Source organism: Dromaius novaehollandiae, chromosome 8 (genome assembly GCF_036370855.1).
Source record: "Dromaius novaehollandiae isolate bDroNov1 chromosome 8, bDroNov1.hap1, whole genome shotgun sequence".
Classification (NCBI taxonomy): domain Eukaryota; kingdom Metazoa; phylum Chordata; class Aves; order Casuariiformes; family Dromaiidae; genus Dromaius; species Dromaius novaehollandiae.
Genome location: NC_088105.1, coordinates 17,226,392 through 17,246,885, shown reverse-complemented (window position 1 = coordinate 17,246,885; position 20,494 = coordinate 17,226,392). Strand labels below are relative to the sequence as shown.

Genomic DNA, 20,494 nt, shown 5'->3' with positions numbered 1-20,494 from the left:
TATGCAGATATTTCCATGAAGTTAGTTCTATTAGGGTGGTTATGTGAAATGCACTAAAATACCCGTGTTCGGCTTTAATTTTATAAGATACTTCCCAAATTTATGAACTGACAGAGACATATCCAGTGTCTCACTCTTCATGGTTATGATCTCTGATAGTTAAGAAAGCAAACCAACATTACAGTAATGCTATCTAGCATCAGTAATTATAAACTTACATATAAGGGATAGTTTATCATCTATTTGGGAATGCATTTTTTTTTTTTAATTCTTATGTAAAACTGATAAACCTCAAGTGATTACATTTGTTGAGTTGTTACAATAGGCATAAAAATTTGTAATGTCAATTTTCAGAACCTCCTTCTCCCCATCCCTGAGATGGTTTGGGAAATGAAACTTTCATCTGTGATAAGATAGTTATATCTGATATTTAATTTTCTAGTGTATGAATAATTAGACTATCCATAAATCCACTGCAATTTTTGTGTGTAACTATACATTAATATCTGTTTCCTCTTCTGAATGAGAAATTGAGGGTGTGAAAAATACATACATTTCAGTAATCTTCCAAGTAGAAAGTAACTTGGCCAAATTTCAGAAATGTATTAAGTGCATCCCCTGCAAATGATCCGAGATAGAATGGCAGAAGAAATTTAACTAATCCGTTACTATAAACATGGAGGATGTTGATACGTTGGGAGACTAAGCATTGTCAAAAAAAAATGGTCACGATAGTAGATTACAGTAAATTTTTTAATAGTGAACTCTTCAGATTTAAAGATCAACTCTCTTTCAAAATGTAGGTTGCCAGTTATAAATTAAGTAAGTGTAGTGTTGTATGAAGACAATCAGCAACTGCAAAAATGATAACAGGAACACTATCTAAAGCATGAATTTTAGTCTATTAAGAAAGATCACTTGCGGTTAAAATCACCTTCTGCTATCACAAATGTTTCTTGCTTTCAGTGTTATAAAAAATATTGATGGCAAAGTGAGTATTTTCCCGCTGAGAGAAGCAAAGACGTATGTTAATGGGAAACACATTTTAGACCCAACAGTTCTACATCATGTAAGTAATTGATTTATTTAAAGAGTAATATACATGTGTGTGGAACTTAAAGCAACATTAATATTACAATTTCTGATGGTGTTTTTTTAGAAGGCTCTGGAACTTTTAAATATTTGTTTGTCTCTTCTTGATTTCCACCCCACCCCTGTGTTTTAAACACTGTACCTTTAACTGTAAGCCTAAAGTTATAGACCATTTTTCTTCCTCCTTCCTCCCCCTTGCAGGGTGATCGAGTGATTCTTGGGGGAGACCATTATTTCAGGTTTAATCATCCAGTAGAGGTTCAGAAAGTTAAAAGGCCATCTTGTGGGACTACATTTCTGTATGATGGTCCAAAAGATTTTGAATTTGCGAAAAATGAGCTTCTTGTTGCGCAAAGAACACAGTAAGTATTGTATCTTTCTGTTCTAAAAATAAGTTCAATTGCTAGTGCAGCATTTAGTTCAAGAAATAGCAAAATAATGAATAACTATATCTTTAAGTGAAAGTTGGAAAATAGCAAGATTATTGTTAACTCATTTTGCAATGGAAATTGGAGTTCCAGACTTAGCTGAAATGCATGCTTAGGTGTAAGAGGTGATGAGCACAATCCAGTCCAGTCCTCAAGAATCCAGAAGACAGTGTAAGAAATACTAAGCTCCAGAGATCCACGAGAGTAGTGTTTCTCTTCAGTGACATTTCTCCTCATGTACATAATGAGTCATAAATAGTACTTAGCACTTTTCATGTTAACTTTTGATGTTTTAGAGAGAGCATTAAAGTCTGAAAAGCAAATGTGCTAAGAAAATGAGAGGACACCAAAGCTACAACCTTGGTCTCCTATGACAGCGGGGAATTAAAGTGACACTCTGCACTGTTATTCATACTTATCCCATTCCTGGGAGTTACTAAGGTGCAAGTCTTATTGACCTGAAATATACTTTTTCAACCTATCTTAATGTGGGTTGGTTAATTTCTATTACAGTTCTTAATTTTGTGGAAGATGAGTAATAAAATAAATCTGGAAATCAAATAGTTTAAAATGTTGTGTTTCTTTTTTCCGGTGTCCACATTTTCCCTATGAAACTAAAAATATCTCAGCAAAGTATCAAAGGTGTAAAATAAATTTTCAGTATTAAAATCAGAGGCTTTTGGACACTACACCTCCTCTTGTGATAGAGAATATCATCTTTTTAGCTTCTGTGCAGCTTATTAGAGATTCAAGCCAGCATTCTAAACGTACAGAATTTACCACTTGTAGACTTGAATCAGAAATTGAAGAGGCACAACTGAAAGCCAAAGAAGAAATGATGCAAGGTATCCAAATCGCGAAAGAGATGGCTCAGCAAGAACTGACATCACAAAAAGAAGTTTATGAAAGCAAAATAAAATCACTGGAAGCAGAACTGGTGAGCCGTTGTTGCATCATTGCATAAAACAGCATAATGTAGCTCTTATGTAATTAAACCAAAAGCTGTAGTGTGTTATCTTTTCTGTTGTCTTGCATTCCCAGACAGTCAGTCGGTGAATGCTGAGTCTTTCTAACACAAGAAACTATAAAGCAGGTATCAGAATATCACAATAATACAGACAGTAGCTTATTTCTTAAATGTGCTATAGAACATTTAACTCTGTGAACTGAGATATGGCCTTCCATTGCTGACAGTATGCTGAGTCATTCATAAATCCCACATGTTTTCAATGTGTTGAAGTGAAAATAAACTTTTATATCTGCCATAAGGGATGGATCAGAAAGGCTACAGATATGGTATATGTCCTCTAATCTGTACTTTCTTGTATTAGAAAGAAGAATCTCGTAAGAAGCAAATGCAAGAACTGAATAACCAAGAGGCTGCAAACAAAATACAGGAGCTAGAAAAGGCAAAGCAAGATCTTGAGCTAGAAGTACACTTCAACAAGAAGCGTTTGGAAATGGAGACACAAGCTACCAAGCAGGTAGTTTAAAAAAACAAGCTTTTCTCGGGTGATCTGTCATGTTTCTTAAATCATTGTTCTATATCCAAATTAACTGCTTCTTCTGATGAACTTTTCTTCTAAATGATTTTATGTGAGTAGACAGATGTCTTATTTACCCTTTGAATATGCTATTTCATTAAATTGGGAGATAAACTAGAACTGAACATGTTATTTCTTACATAATGTGGACCATCTTGTTGATGTACCAAATTTAGTGACTACTGCCTGTGCCAAAAGTTGTGACACTGGGCATTAAGTTAAGTAATGACTAAAACGTTGGTTTCTTTTTTTTTTTTCTTCAGTATTTCTTAAGCATGTTGATATCTAAGTAAAAGCAGAAAATTGTCAAAATTTGAAGACAAAGGGTTTCATACTGATATGGTAGATAAGTTTCCTTCTAAGAAGGAAAGATAAATTTCTTTCTGTTCTGAGTCACAGCAGCAAAACTTGTTGCTTGAATAAATACTGCTAAGAGATTTGTAGAGTTTTTTTGTTTGTTTTCTACTTTTTTGTTTTTAGGCTCTGGCAGATCATACTATTCATCATGCAAAGATACTTGAAGCTCTGGAAGCAGAGAAACAGAAGATTGCTGAAGAAATAGAAACCCTTCAAAAGAATCGTGGAAGTGGGAATAAAACTATGACTAGTATGTCATGATGTCACAAGAACAATGCAGATTTCTTTCGCTCAGTAGGCTTGGATTTAGGGGTTTGGAGTCGGACAGGTTTTTCCTCTCTTCCTCTGACACTTTTCCAGTGATTCTGACTGAAAAGAGCCTTATGGCTGGTATATGATACATATGAATTAGGAAGGGAAAGTATCAGACAGTGCTAGAAGTTCTATTTAAATCATATTTTAATCATATTTATCAGGTGGATATACACATAGTCTGTACCTACTTATCTCAATTACTAAGAACTTTTTCCCCCATGTGGATGAACTGATTAGGAGTAACTCATTTTGGGAACTGGAGTACCAGAATAGATTGTGCTTAGTTTCCTGCCTCAGATTAGGCCAATATACAGTACCTGGTGTTATGTCTCTTGTTTCTGAAATACTCCTCATCAGCCTGTTGTTGTTGTTTGTGTGGGGCTTTTCTTGGTTTTTTTTTCGGGATTAACTTGGCTGGGAGGGTTAGTTTTTTTTCAATATATGGGGAATCCATGGAACTCTTACTGGCTAAATATTTGAGGGTTTTTTTTTGTTTTTTTGTTTTCTAAAAACGTTTATGTTGTTGCATCATGTTATGTTTGAACGACTTAATCATTATGTGCCATATTCTGTACTAGTTCCACTTAACTGGAATTCTCTGAAGCTATCAGTGATGATCAAGGAGGCCAATGCCATTAGTAATGAATTAGGGAAAAATACTGTTTTCTGCAGGTGAGTATCATAGTTGCTTAATAGGGTATATGGAGGGGGGGGGCAAAAAGATTTTGGGATGTGCAGAGAGCTGTTTGTTTTTTCTCTTAAGAATTTCATTAAATTGTAAATGACAAATCAGTTTTACTAGCTAGCTTAGCTGCAACGTCTAACTTGTTAGTTTAGGCTTGTTTAGTGTGAAATGTGTATTTGAGATTAAAACTTTAAGGATGCATCTACATTACTCAATTCACTTTGGGCTGAGTGTGCTTTGGAAGTGAATGTCCTGGTGCCTGTGCCTGCCATGCTTTGGCTTACATATTTGAGTGATCCCAGGGCGCACAAACTGCATTGCTTTTGGACAAACTAGAGGACAAACTAGCTGCTAGTGGCGTTCAGTTCATTGTCCGCAGCAGAGATAGTTCAAAGTAAAAACCTCAGAATGTGGATATTGAGTGCTTAAGACCAGTCGTTTCACTCCACAGATCATTTTCTGTGCCACACTACTTGCTAACCATAGCTGAAGTGTTCACAAAGTGGACCCGTATGTTGGCTGGGTGTGCTCAGTTTGAGATATACAATGAGATTGTATTGTTTGAAATTTACAATGGCGGAAGACTGTCCTCACAAGGGAAAAAAACTGTATTTTTTTTTAAAAACTACTACAGTATATGCAGCTACGCTAGCAGTTTTTGATATGTGTACAGTTGGGTTGTCTCTTCATGCCTATCAATAGGACTCTGCTAGTAGAAGTCTGTAACATATATGTGGTCTTGACTTTGAGAGCCAGGAATTTATCTGCTAGTTCAGATGTTTTCTTTTGAATGCAAGAATTCTTTCCCCCTCTCCCTGCTTTGTATAAAAATAATGTAATTTTAATGGACATATTAATGTTTGTGTTTTTATGAGAAACATGATGTCCCAAGCAATTACTGTGCTTGTAATGAAACAAATTCTCAGCCTCAGTATGATTCCCCCCAAATACTTTATTTACTTTTGAAGTATAATTGTTACTTTGTCTTCATTTAAAAAAAAATCTTTTTTTAATTTTATCAAATTCTTAGGCATGACAAAATCGATGATAAAACAGGAACAGCAACTTCTGTTCAGGTACAAGTTCGTAATATCAAACTGGGAATTGCAACTTTCTGGAGCCTGGAGAAATTTGAATGCAAACTAGCAGCATTGAAAGAACTTTATGAGGTCTGTAAGAACCAAAGAAGAAACGCTAACAATCATAAATACTTTGTCAAAGAGGATTTTGATAATCATGCAGGGGGAAAATCAGGAGGCTTTCTTATCTGATCTTTAACAAAAAGACACTGGATTTTTTTTTAATTAAAAAGAACAAAAAAAAAGATATGTATGTATAGTATCATATGTATATATGATATATACGCACATGAAATGTATGTGTATATAGATGTAAGAGATGAGTTTGTCTGAATTTGTTCTGTGCTTCAGTATGTGATTCTCCTGATTGTATAAGTTCTTGTCATCCGAATATCTGTCCCAACCCGGAACAGTGTTGAAAAATTAATAGAAAAATGATTCAAATATATAAACAAGTATTGAGATGCTTACTATTTCAGAAGGTAAATCATGTTCTGGAGTAAATAAAATACCTGAAGTTTGCAAAGGAAGAAATCCCAGTTGTTGGAGCTCTAAAGGTATTTTCATGGTAGGGAAAAATATGAAGGCATTTTATGCTTTGGAATTGACTCTTTTCCTCTCTTAAATAATTACATCTCATTAAAGAATTGTACTTTACTATTTGAAAAAATAACTTCATATTTATTTGTTTATATATTTGAAATAAACTTCCCATGATTTGTCCAAAATAAAAAAAATAAGGTACCAAAGGAAAAAAAGGAAAAAATTGAGGAAACGTTCCCTTGTGACATTACTCTGTAATATGCAGCTATACCAAGTGGCAGAAGTATATTTTGATATATTTTGACTTATTACTAAGAATTGTTTGGATCTTGAGAATAATGGAGAATTGTATTCTACTCCACATGGAAAAATACGGCTAAAACTGCTGCACTCGTACCTGAAGTTAGCTGGCGGTCAGCTATCTTCTAGATTAGATGTATCCCAGCAAAAACAGTACCAATATCACTTTTAGAACATGTGTTTTCTCCATCCCTATGTTGTATCCTTTGCTATAACGCTAGTCCTTTGTTTAATCCCTCGTTCTTTTGTTTTCCAGAATAATGATGGTAACAAAGCTGCTGATGTATTTTATGACCCTACTGATGAGTGGGAACCTGACCTTTCAGCTGCTTCCGTTTCGTCTTTTTCCAGAAGAAGGTAACTTTTTTTTTGTAGCTCCTTCCTTTACCTATATTTAGAACAAAGTAAAAGTTACTAACTTATGTAATTATCTAAATAAATATGCTTCAGAGCCATTAACATAACTTTATATTTATCGATTCTTCTTTTACCTTCTCATAATCTTGAACTTAAATGAAAAGTTATATGAATATTTGTGATGAGGGGGAGTTGGACTAAATGGGTTGTCTTGCTTTGGTTTACTGGCTTAATCATGAAATGTGTTTCTTGCTATGCAACAAGTTGCCAGTGCGGGATTGCTAACAAAAATTGCATGCCCACTAACAAAACCAGCTTGGTAGATTAAACAGCGGCGTTTCTAAGGTCAGGCATGGCGTATATGCAACGTATGGGCGGTCAGTTCCACAGGGTTTTAGGTATAACCAATTGGCAATTGGTTGGGGGTAATTAACAATTATGGGGCAGTTACCCCATGTATTGTGCCAACCTCTGAGTGCCTGCCCAGTCACATGGTAAAATAGTGGGGGAAATAATTCAAGTGGAAACATAGCTTAACAGAAAAATGTTTCCAGCCAGATCAGTGCAATGTGTGGCCACGCAGATGCTTTTGTTTTTAAATGCAGAGTGTGCTGTGGCAACTGGTTAAGCCAGTCTAGATGTTCAGCAATGCTTACTCATGGACTTTAACCTTACTCCATTGCATGCAAGGTTAAAAGTGGAGGAATAATGTAATATGTATTTGAAAGCTTACTAAACTCTTTTAAAATTCTTTAACATGCATTTTCTTTATCTAATACCTTTTCTATCACAAATTTACTATTTAGCTTATAGGCTCTTCAATGGACATAATAATAAAATACAATTCAACAGTATGTCTAATTAGAGATTAAATTTTGTGGAAATAAAACATCTGTGTTTATTCCTCTGTATTTTAGTTGCTAGTAATGCTTCTGTTCATTCATTCTTATCGTCCTATTTCTTCCTGTAGAGAAGAAATAGTAACAAAAAATCCCCAAACCCAAAGGTATATTTGGTCAAAACATGTGTAAGGTTTTCTAAACAATGTATCTAGGTATCATCAGTGCAGAGTAAGGTTGTGTAGGTTTTTAAGGTTTTCTTGACATTTCTGTAATTTGAAAGCATTGCTTTTAAAAAAGAGTAAATTGCAGCTGGCATGGGACCTTGTAAGTTTTAGCTTTGTGACAATTTTTATGACTGAATTGGAAACTCCTGCAAATTGGAGCTTGTAATGTAAATGCTGACAGATGCTTAATTACAGCTTTGCTAGTGCATAGCAGTCCAATGATTATTGTTATTCTGCAGTAAAGCAGGCCAGTTGAGCTGACTGTAAGTATCAGGAAGCATTCCTGATGGTTCAAAATAAATAGAAGTTACCTGAAAATAATGTGATGGATGAACAGCTTCTTTATTTTTAGTTTAAATACTATTTTAATGCTAGAATAACACTGGAACACTTTTTCTTGTCTGAAGCTGCCTTCTGGACAATGTAAGACTGCTATAGTTGTGCACTGTTGAATCTCAGAAGTGTATCTGGTGGTGTTTTGCCTATTTTAAAAATGCAACAGTAGAAATTGGACAGGAAAAGAGAAGGTACTGGCACGCTGGGTATGGGTGTTCTGTGCTGCACTGACAGCGGTTAACCAATGTGAATCGCAGGTACTAGTGAAAGAGAATGAATTTCATGTGCTACGCTAGGGTTTGATGCTCCTGATGAACGTAGTGTCGGGGAGCAGCAAGGGCAGGCGCCGAGCACCAGCCGGGCACTGCTCTCCTCAGAGCAGGCCGAGCCCCAGGGCCGAGCGAGGAGAACGGGGCTGCTCCAGGGATGCAGCAGCTTCCTGCAGGCCGAGGTCTGAGAGGCAAGGCGGTGGCGGCCAGGTCCCAGGCCAAGCTGGGAAGTCAAGGCTGCTGGTCAGGGCCCAGATCAACAGGGGCCATGGCCAGGCACAGGCATGGCTGCACCACAGCTGCAAGGTAGGTTGGGCAGGACCAAGGGCATGAGACTCAGCTTCAGTGCAGCTCCCTGGAGGCATGGGGGAGCCCCTGATGAGTCTCCTTCCAGCTTTTTTTTTCTTCTAGCATATTCAAGGCTAGCTGAGCCTCCTCAAACAGCTCCTTCTTGTCAGAGAGCTGGCCTTGAGCGCAGGCAAGTAAACCCCCAGTGCCAGCCCTGAGAAGCTGCGTGAGGTGGTTCAACCAGCAACAGCAAGCTTCGTGGAACTTCAGTCTTTTACCAAAACAAACAAATGAAAAACTCATCTGGCTTTGCAGAAGCAATTTATTTTGTCCAGCAAACGAGGTCCAAAAGAGTGAACAAGTCAGCATTCCGTGGTCCAAGTAGTTAGGAGAGAAACACTTATTTTTTCTTGGGTTCTGGAGATTTATCCAATAATAAAACAGTAGCTGAGGAAGGGGAATATAAACTGATGATTCTGTTTTAAGGGACTTCCAGCATACTCAAATTGAAGGCAGGGTATATGTATGTCACTGCTCCAGTGACTCATCTGGAGAAATGGTAACTTACAATTCCTGAAAATCCTGTTCTCTGATCACAGTTTCTTGGCTGAAGTCACACATTAGGGTCAGAATGCACTTGCTCTTAATGTATGAGAGGCATAACAAGGACAGAAGAAAAGGAAACAAAGAGCAAATTTGTCCAAGACTCACTGGTTGCTGCTGTTGCTCCCTTGGACCTGAATTTATTCCTTTTGGGCAGCATCAACAAGCAAGAGCCTGAGAAAAGTAAGCCGGATCCATCCTATATGGGCTTGCTTTCACTCTCGTTTAGGTTCTTTGTTCACTAGTTTCAGTGAATTAAAAATAGGTAGGCTTTTGGTTTGTCTGATGTCTGTTAATTTTCATTGAACCTTTGGTGGAGGGAGGTGGAGTGGGGGGGAGTGTTAATCTTTTAAAATAAGTTTTCCATGTCTTCGTCCTTTCTTAGAAGCAGAAGTTTCATGAAGAACAGGAGAATTTCTGGATGTTTGTCTGAGATAAAATTACACCCAATCCAGAATACACAAACTTCCTATATATCAGGTACTTACTATACAGCAGATTATTTTTCATTTTATACTGAGAAACTTGAAACTCCTACGTACTGATAGAACATATGCACTTCTAATTATTAAAAAAAACCCCATGAAGTGATAGGTTTGTAAACAAAGTGGAAAAATGTCTTATTTGTAATATCTTCAAGTTTAGAATGCAAGTAATAATGTTAATAGCACTTCTTTTTTTGTCTTTGTGAAATGCTTTCTTAGGGTAAACACTTCCTGACCAGTGCTTATGACCTTCATGTTGAAAAATTCGCCTAAAACATTAGTATGCTTAACTATGCAGGTTAAATGGAGAATGTTGATAGTTCATGTAACCAGTTGCTCTGTCAGATACTGAATCCCAATATAATCATTTGGAGACTTTGCTTGAGTTGTTGCTACTCCTTCAACTGCTGATGTTCCCCTAGATATTTTCTTTCTCTCTCTCTTTTTGCTTTACTCTTCCAAATACTTTATACAGTAAGTTATCTAAGATTGGCTGGTGTGTGTTTGTGGTGGTGGATGTTTTTTGTTTTTTTTTTGTTTGTTTGTTTGTTTTAATATGTTCTGTCTCTCCATAGGTGCTGTAGTTGAAAAGATGGATTCATGCTAAAGGCTTTCACTCTGAAACTTGTACTAACTGAATACAGAAACTATGCAAGCTTTCTTGTGTACATATTTCTATTTTTTCTAACTATTTTTATCTTCAGTAGTTAAACATTGTAGAAGAAGCAGTATAAGATGGTCATTACAAAGATTGTCTCTCTGTTTGCTCTTATAGCCAAGAAACTCTTGATATGTTTTGCCTTTATGTCAATATAGGCTCACTGAACAAATCCAGCATATGCCCAAGCTCTTCTGAATTGTTTATTCCTGGAATTTGCAAAGAATCTTTAAGTTCAGCTTTAGATTTACTGGAACAGAATCATGAAGGAGGAAAGAGCGTAGCAGATAATCTCCTAACTAATTTGTTTACCATTTTCACTGGAGTATCTGCCATTTCAAAAGCCTATGAACAGCAAGATGAAGAAAGTCAAGAGAACAGTAAGTCTTTTTGATAAATATTGAAACAAATATTATTTGTTTTCTCTTTTGGATCTGAAAGCATTCATATATTTGCCTATAGAAAGAATAAATATTTCTACTTTCATAAGCAGAGCTTCTAATAGATCTCCTATTTCTTTTTTTCTTAGTTTTCCTTCTTGATCGTGCTGCTCAGTCCAATAGCATCAGAATTATCTCTGCTTTTGACCAGCTTGTGGTTCTAACCAAGCTTTGGCTTAACAATATCCAAAAGTGTTCCACATCTATAAAAATTGATGAAGAATTAAAACAGGAAGTAAAGAACTTGGGCGGTTATTTACAGTTACTGTTGCAGGTAAAGTATATATATTCTAGAAAAAGAAAAGAGGATAGAGTGTGGAGAGGTTCTATGTCATTGATACAATATTGACCACAAACTTACTAAAAACAGTCAAACAGCACGCACAGTCACAAATGGGCTGACCTAAGTGAGATGAATAGCAAAGGGTATTTTTGTACAAACTGAACTGGTACTTTCATGTGCTGGTTCAGAGCAGTGCAGACTTCTGTGTGCCCAGGCCCTGACAATAGCATGCGTTTGTCAGTACGATATCAGTCCTGAGCTGGTAAGTCCTGCCTCCTAAGCTTGGCACAGAATCACTTTGATACATCTCTTGTGTGTTTTTTGTGGGCTGTGTTGTGTGGGGGGATTTTTTTTTGTTTGCTTGTTTTTTGGTGTGGGGGAGAGGGGTCTCCTTTGTATATATTTTTAAATCTATCACAACTACTATTAGCTGGGTTGTCTCTGCTGCTTCTTTGAGTGTCCCAGGAATCCTCAAGAGCGTCTAACTCATTTTTTGTCATAACTTTGAGTGCTTTTTTAAAATGTCAGACAAGAATATCAGTCTCATACAGCACTTCCTGCTCCCCCCCTTAAAAAAGAAAAAAGAGGAAAACAAAATATGCAGTGATAAGAGTTAATGCTGTTTTAGATTATCTTTAGAGTGCCTACTGTTTATAAACTTACAAAAACCAATGGCCAGTAAATATTATTCTTGTTCATGCTACAGTCTTGTGCACAGAATTTTTTTTTTTTTTTTAATATTCTGTAGTGTGATGATAGCATTTTTCTTTGTGGTTGCAAGGCATTGGCTTCTCTCTTAGTTGTGGTAGTTGAGCCACTGGAGGTGGAAAGATATAAAGCTAAAAATGCTTGAAGATAAGCTATTGCACAATAGCTTATCTGTGCTTTTTGACCACAGATGCTTTCTAGCTTATATGAATGATATGCCTTCATTTGCCAGGGATGTTCTTCAGATATATCCTCAATGGTAATGGAAGCATGGAACAAAGTAAACCAAACAGAAAGACAGATAATGAAATATATAGGACACTTGGCAATACTCACAAGAGCTGATATTTGCTCTTCTGAAGAGAACAACGTTATTGCAACTAGCCTACAGGTAAAAAAAAAAAAAAAAAAAAAGAAAAGAAAAAAAAAAGAAAAAAGTAACCAAATACAGTGACTTTCTAGATGAGTATCAGAAAAGTATTTAAGTGTGTGTAAAGACTTTACATTTTTCTCAATATCTTTTGAATTTCCCTTATTATTTTTGCATATTTATCCTAGGATATAGAATTTAAGAATAAAGTAATTTCAACATTGACATTCACATTTACTTTGCTCAACAGTATAGCGAGTTCCATGTAACATAGAATTTGATCTTCATAACATTTCTCAATCAATTGACTTAAATATTTTCAGTGTTTGTCTAATGCTTCACTTCTGTAGTGAAACTGGATGTGTTTAATACCCTTGAAATGTTATATTAAAAAAGAACTTTAATTCTGTATAATTTGCGCCTATAAAGAGAAAGGAAATACTGTGCCTTTAGAACTACATTTACACTGAGATCATACAAGTATAACTATTTAAATGAAGCTCAGTATTTATTTCACTTATCTGTGAGTAAGGCAACCTTTCAAAGGCTTGTCACTGTTTTCAAATTTGTAGTAGCATTGTTTTTTTTTTTTTTTTTTTTTTTTTTTTTTTTTTTTTTTTGAAATCTGAAGAAAAGTAGGAAAAGGAAGTTACAGAGCTGAGCCCCTATGGTCCAAGGCAGACACATGGGTGAATAGACTAGCGCTCACCAATTTCCTTAGCACAAAATCGTGTTTCTATCTCATTACAGAAAATCTGTTTTAGTTTGAGGCCGTATCAATTACTTTAACTGTTATGTTTTATACCCTTCTTTTAGAAAGACTTTGTACTTGCTATTTACAATGGAGTGGGCTCAGGACTGGAGCTTCTTATGGATACAGTACAGGAAAAAGCAAGAGTGGTGCAGAAAGAACTGGTGAAACAACATCCACAAAATGAGGTGAGGTGAAAATGAGATTAAAAACTATTAGTGCATCGTCTTAGAGACACTTCATCAATTCTTTTTATTTTCCAGCAATTCCGTCTGGAAATGTTTATAGCAGGAATGCAATTACTAACAGATTTGAGATGGGTGGCACTACACTGATTGCAATCTTGCAGAGATTTTTACACTGCAGTGTCTTTTACTACATGTAGACTGAACACACAAATGTATTTTATTCAGAATGTTTCTTTCTGTGTGTTGGAGGGCACTTTGTATAAACTCTCACTGTGTTTCCCTAGTTCCTTTGTCAAATGGGGTAACCATGAAAGAGAGGGAGAATATGAAAATTAGCAGAAAGGCTCAAGTAGACCTATTTATTCTGTTAACTACTGTTAAATTTATTTTGTAAAAAAGATTTAATATTTAATATATAGTAATGTTTTGTGAACCTAAAAGCTAAGGATTGCTATTTCTTATTGATAATCGCAGACACCTCTACTATTACTGTACTCAGTGTTAGGAAAATTGTTAGAAAGTTTAAATAACTTTATTTTGTCACACACTACTCTTATAATCTTAGTCCCAAACAGCATACTATTTAAGTATTCAAGTAGTTCAGTTTTATCTCTTATGAACTAGTCTTCTCCTGTGCTTAATGCTTAACATGCTGAAGCACTTTCCTGAATTGGGGCCTTTACAGTTAAAATGGTTGACTGAAGCAGCTGACATCACAAATGTCAGAAATGTCCTGCTCATTTTAGTGTCATTTAGTGGAATCAGGGCTGACTTTCAAATACTTTCCAGGTTGCTAAGCAGCAGTGCTATTTTAATTTAAGCAGCTTCTTTATAACATTTTATAGGATAATTACAGCAAATGTACTTATAATTTGTTAATGAGTTGGTCCTGTGACCTTCCAAGCTTACTGTAATATGAAAAGATGTTACACCAATGTAAAACTTTTATGTCTATGTTAAGACCTCAATCTAATTATTTTTGTAACTTTAAGAAGGGATATTCCTAATCATTCATAATAAAAAGATTCATACTTAAAGTTTTTCTCCCCACATAGCAGTTGTGATGTTTTACCACATTAAGTAGTGCATACACTTTCATACAAAAGCATTTTAATGCACTTCAAAGTTATTTTTTCAGAATACTTAAATCAGAGTTGTATTTAATTAGAAAAAAAACTGGAGGAGCAGCTCTTATATGAAATAAACATACTTTTATGAGTATGTCTCTCGTGTACCTTAATACTTCAGGCAGAACAGCCATCCTTACATGCTGAATTCAGTAAAATATGTTTTTAATTAACTTTTTGGCTTGGAGGGGAGGTGTTTGCTTTTTTTGAGAAATGACACAACTATTATAAGCTCCAGCCTGCTATTAGGGCTCTTACCATTTTTGTTTAGGTGACAGCGGGGAATATTAGAGTTATGCAAAGGAGAGTATAAGAATAAGCACCACAGTTAGAATAATTCTGTGACTGTGTACTTGTAGAGTTGTCTGCAAGTCAACAGAAGGGCCGGCTGACTTCCAAGGCAGTATTTTGGATAGGCTGAAATGCTCTTCAGCAAGATATTAGGTGCACCGTGTACATGTTTCTTTTCAGTGTTGGAAGAGGCAAGAGGCTTGTTCTGCCTACTTTCCTCTGTGAATAAACCTGTTCTGGACAGACAGTATGTGAGACCAATGGCTTCACCTGTGTATGAGCAATCCTGTCCTTTGCCTTAGCCTGTTTTTTTTCTTCATTATTTTTTAATTTTTTTTTCTTTCTCGCCAAGTTCAGGAATTTGCAGGACAGTGGCCAATAAGAAAGTCTCCTTAGTGAGCTGGGGTATATATAATGCATATTTCTGAAGATTCAAAAATAAGTCTATAACAGTGACTTGGGATAAATGGTTCAAATCTGATTGACAGGAACGATAGATTTCTTGTCTCAAGCAAAACAAAATTTCTTCCTACTCTGGTTTTCACTGTTGTTACTCTTAATCCTACGGACAACACTGGAACCAGTAAAAAAATCTTTCATATTCCTATCTGCTTAGTCAAATTTCGAATGCTCCGTGTTTCTGGTGAAAGGGATGGAGCAGTCTGCCTGCTGAGTAGTGGTGTGTTTGCTTGCAGCAGACTCCTGTGCAGCTATAGGGTGGTTCTGTGTTTCCTGCTGGTGGAGCTAATGCGAAGTCAGAAAACACTTGGGTGTTAACTAAGAGCTTACCCCTGCTGCCCATTGTGACAGTGATATTTTTTTTTTTTTTTTTTTTAAACTTATAGAAGAATTTTTCTTTGGCAAATACTTAGATTTGCTCATATGATCCTCCTGTAATAAAAGATATTTAAAACCTTCCATATATAGCCAAAAATGTTCTCTACCAGCTAACCTTCCCCCTCCCCCTTTTTTTCCTCCCCCTCATTTGAGAAATTGCATGCTGTTACAGGAAATTCACATTTTTCATTGCTTCTGCTTTTGAATCTTCTCCTTGTTACTATGCTGGTGTTCATTGCTATGCTTCTAAATTATTGATGGATACTTATTGTGTCTTGAATCAAGTGTGCAATGTAATCAAAAGCGTTTTTTTTTTCCTAGATTCAAAATCAAATAAAAGACAATGCTGTGGCTTTAGCCAGATTCCTTGAAAATAACATATCTTATTGCAGAAAGGTAAGGGAAAAGTTTCTCAGAATATGTGTTTTGAAGGCCGAGGTTTAGTTTTAAAGGATGCCTTTAACAAAAAGGAGGCACTGAAACTGCCCTTTATGTATTTGTAATTGCATGATAGTACTTCCTATTGCAGTTATCACACTGTTCCAGTCACAAAAGTGATTTTTCTGGCAATCTTATTTCCACCCAAAACTACTTGATTTTAATTTTACTTGCAGTGTCTCTGGTATTTTTATTTTCCCTTTTAACACGTTCATTACAAACAGCCTGACAACTTTTTTTAATTTGAAAGCCTCAAGTTCAATAGTGCTATTGTAATTGTGATAAAGTAGCTACTGCAGTAGTTTATGGTTATAGTTATTGGCATTTTGAATCAAAAGCTGGAGAGATAGGTTAACCTATCTTGTAAATGTGAAAGCTTTTCTAGATTTTATGGTTCTATTTGCCTTTTTTTTTTTTTTTTTTAAAGGCTATCAAAAATCTGTACTTTCTTCAGAATTATCATATGTTCTGTGAGTTAGCCTCACTTTCATTTTGTGTTTCAGTGTTGGCCTGTTTTGCGAGACTTGAATCCATAATAGTATATTAAGCATTGAACAGGTCTATCATTTATTTGGGTCTTTTCAAGCAAATTCCTCTTTATTAATGCAGAAAGAAATAAGATCTCAGTTACCAGAGGAAGAATGTGTGTATCAGGAAATAAAGAAAAACATGAACATTGCTGCAAAATATTCAGAACTGGAGCAGTGCCTAGCTGAAGTCTATCAAATTGTTTCTTCTACATTACAAGGTATTTAGCTGGATTATTGCCCATCTTGACAGTAACCTGCAACCTAAAGGAGACCAGTAAGGCGGGAGGGAGGACTGCTTCATCTTTTTTGCACAATATTGCATTTGATTCTTCTTGCTTTTGTTTTTCATAGGGTCATATCAAAATACAAGCCATCTCAGGAGCTGTGCAGAAAAGATTTGCATGTTAGCTGGATATTTTAACAATTATTTCAGTTTATTTGTCTTGCCTTCTACTTCTGCAAACAATCCTGTTGAGAAAATACCCATGCCTTTTATGAACTCTGATGAATTGGACTCTCTGGTTGATTCCCTTATTGCGAATTTTGAACTTGAACAAGGACAGCAGTCACTGAAATCTCAGACTCTTTGTAATGGAGCTACTGGGACTCAAGGAAAAGAGGTTGAAACAAGTGAAGCTGAATCAGCGAGGAAATGGAAAGGAATTCCAGAACACATGTATAAGATGCAGTCATTGCCTACATTCCCAGGAGAGCTTTCACCTGGCGGGATACAGTGGGTGTAAAATACTAATGTCAAGAAATTTGGAGAAAATTCTGCTGTATAAGAAGGGAAAGCAACATATTACAGAAAGTTAGAATTTATTGCTGCTGTTACATGGTATGAAAGTGGATGACTTGATTGTATGAGGCTATATGCCCTGAATTTCACAAGGAAAAAGTGAAATTCCTTAAGACACTGTTAGACTTGAATATAGTGTCTTACTTTTCTTTTAATAAAGATCTCTTATCAACTACAGAGTAGTGTATAAGAAATAATCTAAAGCAGTAAGGAAAATCTATTGGAGTTGATGTGAACTGAGATATTAAAAGCTATTGGGGCAAAAACCAGGAAATTCAGCAAACACATGGTAGGATATTCACGCCTTTTTTTGTTTTGTTTTGGTTTTTTTGGCCTTTAAGTTAGGAGCTTGAATTAGGAGGAAGGGAAGTGGAAGGAAGGAAGGAGGCAGTGGAAGGAGATTCCTTTAAAGGATGACTGTTACATACATTTATGTTCATATATAGTTAGAGAAGACAACCGATTTCCTATCTTAGACACTTAAAAGGTAGGCTATGTGAATACCAACTTTTTTCTCTTAATATTGTTGCTTCACCCCTGCTGCATTATGATCTAGTAGGACTACTGCATATTTAAAGTGTTTTTTTATTTTTCATTTTTTGATATGTCAACCTTCTCTTTTGGAGAAAAGCTTTGTATTTGTATTTTTCTGTAGGGAAAAATTGAGATACTAAAAATACTTTATAATATTACTTGAAGTATGCTTTCTAATAGTTTTGTAATCCTTTGAAAAAATCTGGGTTTAAGAAAATGGGCAATGATAGTACTCCTCAACTCAATCCTAAGTAGTTCATGTTGCATGGTGTTGTTGAAAGTCGTTGCTCAAATCATTTTCAGTACTATTCGTAGCTGTCAGAAGCATGGCTCTTCCTGAATAATACGCGGGTCATCCCATGAGGTTGTAGAGAATTGCACTGATACAGAATCTACAAGTAAAACTAGAAGGTACCTATTGCAGATATAGGGCTGGATGGGGTTAACCTTCTGTGTTTTTAAAGTGAAAAATGAGGCAAGACAGAGTACCATGCCTACATCTACATACACCTTCAAACCTCTTTGACACACGTTTAGAAAAATCTAGATGACTTTGACTTGTTCTACTGAGATTATAACAAACCTCCCAGTGATAAATGCAGATAGGATTTATTCTCTATCACTGATGCTGGAATTAAAATTTGAGAGAACATGGTACTCTGCCACTTCCACATCACCTCTTGATTAGCTTACCTCATTCTGAGGTACAGTTCCTCTAGAAGCACTTTTTGGGCTGTCTCTGGGGCTTATCTGTGTTCCTGCCTGAACCGTCTATAAGAACATTGCTGCATTTTATTCATTACTGCTTCATACTCCTCTGTGGCTTACAGTGGGCTGTGATTGTTGGAAGGATAAGAATCAGATCTCATCTTTGCCCCTTTCAAGGACTATTTTGTATCATTCCTGCCTTTATAGTGATGACAGTATTAGAGACAGAACTATGGACCAGCTCTAGGTTAAGAGAATCAGCTTGCCCATCAGCTACTTCCTCTTGCTTCTTACTTCAGTCATTGTTTAACCTCTCATCTTTAGTCTGTTGGCTAAAGCCAGTGAAAATTAACAACAAGGATGAAAATGAATTTGAAGTTTTATTCTTTAATGCTGGGGTCTGGGAGGCCTGGACCTAGCCCATCTTGTTCACAGTAGTACTGAGAAAATCAGGAACTGCATCTTAAGTACCTTCCTTATACCAAAGCTTCCAAGCTAGGTGCTCGCAGCTATCATCTTTCCTTCTGAGGGAAAATACATTCTTGAAGAACACTCCAGGCTCTTAAGACTGTTTTCCATGAATAGATTACAATGAAGAGAGACAATCACCCTTTTCTTTGTATACTTTCACAGTGGATTTGTAATGAATGCTGCCATTCAGTGTGGCTTTTTTTTTTTCCTTTTTCTCTTTGAGGAATACAGGGAAAGGTAATTATGCTGAACTAGAAACCAACATACCCTTCTCTTAAGAGCAGTATAGCTTAATATTTTGTTGAAAAATGTCTTGCAGTGCAGTTCTGCAATCAGAAATGCTTAACAAAATATTGCTAGAATTTTTGTTTAGTTAATGTCTTTCACACCAGGTGTGATGCTTAATCACTTTTTTCTACTGTAAAGGCTTTTGCAAGTCTATTTAAAGTTTAACGAAGCATATTCAGTTCAGATTTTTAAAGGTGTAAACATGAAGAGAAACTTGGCATACTTGTACTTCTGTAAATGTACTATTTTATATTTGGTTGAAACTTAAATGTAACTGGTTCTTCTGAATCATGTATATATGTGTGAGCTGTTGTAAAGAGTGAAACTGGATTATGTAACTGATTACCAATTTTTATAATTAAGTGTAAATTTTTTGTCAGTTTTCTTTTGTATACTATTGCTTTTGAGACCTTCCTATGGTGCACTTACTGAGAACATTGCAATGCTGTAAAACTCATAAATATTTATAAGAAAGGTATTTTCTGTAGCTCCCAAATGAAACAAAAAATGGCTTCTTTACCTAATCTTTTTTTTCCTATTAAGACAATTAACAGGAGCTAGTGAGAGACTGAGTAGTCATGACCTAATCAAGAGCCTGTTAATGTTACAATACTCCATCTTTTCCAACTTCTACCAATAAATATAATGGGCTTAGGTTAAGACCAAATTACATTCAAGTGTGATACTGATATTCCCCCTGCCCAGATGATTAATCATGTTTGCTTGTGTTCTGGTATTTAATAAGAAGCGTTACTCAGAAAATACCTTGTTTTTTATAGCTCTGTGTGTCATCATCAAAATATTTTGGTCTGCTTCTCTTTTCTAAAAGACAAATTCTTCACAAACTTAGAGCTCAAACTGATTTGTTTTCAAGAAAAAGAGAGCATGCAAAGAAATGTACTTCTGCCTAGAGTTTTAATAAAGATAGCAGAAGGCTGATGGACAGCCTTAATCATATCAAGTTTGGCTCTTGCAGGATGAATGAAAATGTGGCCAGTTACTTTCTTCTTAGCCTGGAGGGGGGACTTTTCTTCATTTCTTGTATTCATGATGTTAATAGCGTATTCACTTTTTATTCTAATAAGTTAACAAAATCTACTTCTGCTCATGTTTTCTTCTGGTTGGTGCCCTTGTTAGTTATACATCACTGAAGTACTTCACTCTTACGATATATATGGTGACCATACATCATCAGAGAGAGCTAGTGCTCTCATAACATATTGCATTAATACATTAAGAAGCCTAGCTGAGGCTCCGGTAATCTATTGGTGTAATATACCATCAGGGTGAGGTATATTTATAACTATAGGCTGGTTGATCTATAAA

General features: G+C 35.8%; 1 protein-coding gene across 2 annotated transcripts in view; it reads left to right on the top strand.

The window, feature by feature from the left end:
• Positions 1-20,125, top strand: part of KIF14 (kinesin family member 14) — a 35,421-nt gene extending 15,296 nt beyond the window's left edge. For both annotated transcript variants that reach the window (XM_064515784.1, XM_026118965.2), the window contains 16 exons: positions 967-1,069; positions 1,294-1,454; positions 2,310-2,457; positions 2,852-3,004; positions 3,545-3,671; positions 4,315-4,408; positions 5,452-5,590; positions 6,600-6,700; positions 9,648-9,742; positions 10,564-10,785; positions 10,935-11,119; positions 12,069-12,227; positions 13,023-13,145; positions 15,722-15,796; positions 16,448-16,586; positions 16,720-20,125. In XM_064515784.1, coding sequence (XP_064371854.1) covers positions 967-1,069; positions 1,294-1,454; positions 2,310-2,457; positions 2,852-3,004; positions 3,545-3,671; positions 4,315-4,408; positions 5,452-5,590; positions 6,600-6,700; positions 9,648-9,742; positions 10,564-10,785; positions 10,935-11,119; positions 12,069-12,227; positions 13,023-13,145; positions 15,722-15,796; positions 16,448-16,586; positions 16,720-17,111 — 2,416 coding nt within the window. In that variant the 3' untranslated portion in view covers positions 17,112-20,125. The remainder of the gene's footprint in view (positions 1-966; positions 1,070-1,293; positions 1,455-2,309; positions 2,458-2,851; positions 3,005-3,544; positions 3,672-4,314; positions 4,409-5,451; positions 5,591-6,599; positions 6,701-9,647; positions 9,743-10,563; positions 10,786-10,934; positions 11,120-12,068; positions 12,228-13,022; positions 13,146-15,721; positions 15,797-16,447; positions 16,587-16,719) is intronic.
• The last annotated feature ends 369 nt before the right edge of the window (positions 20,126-20,494 follow it).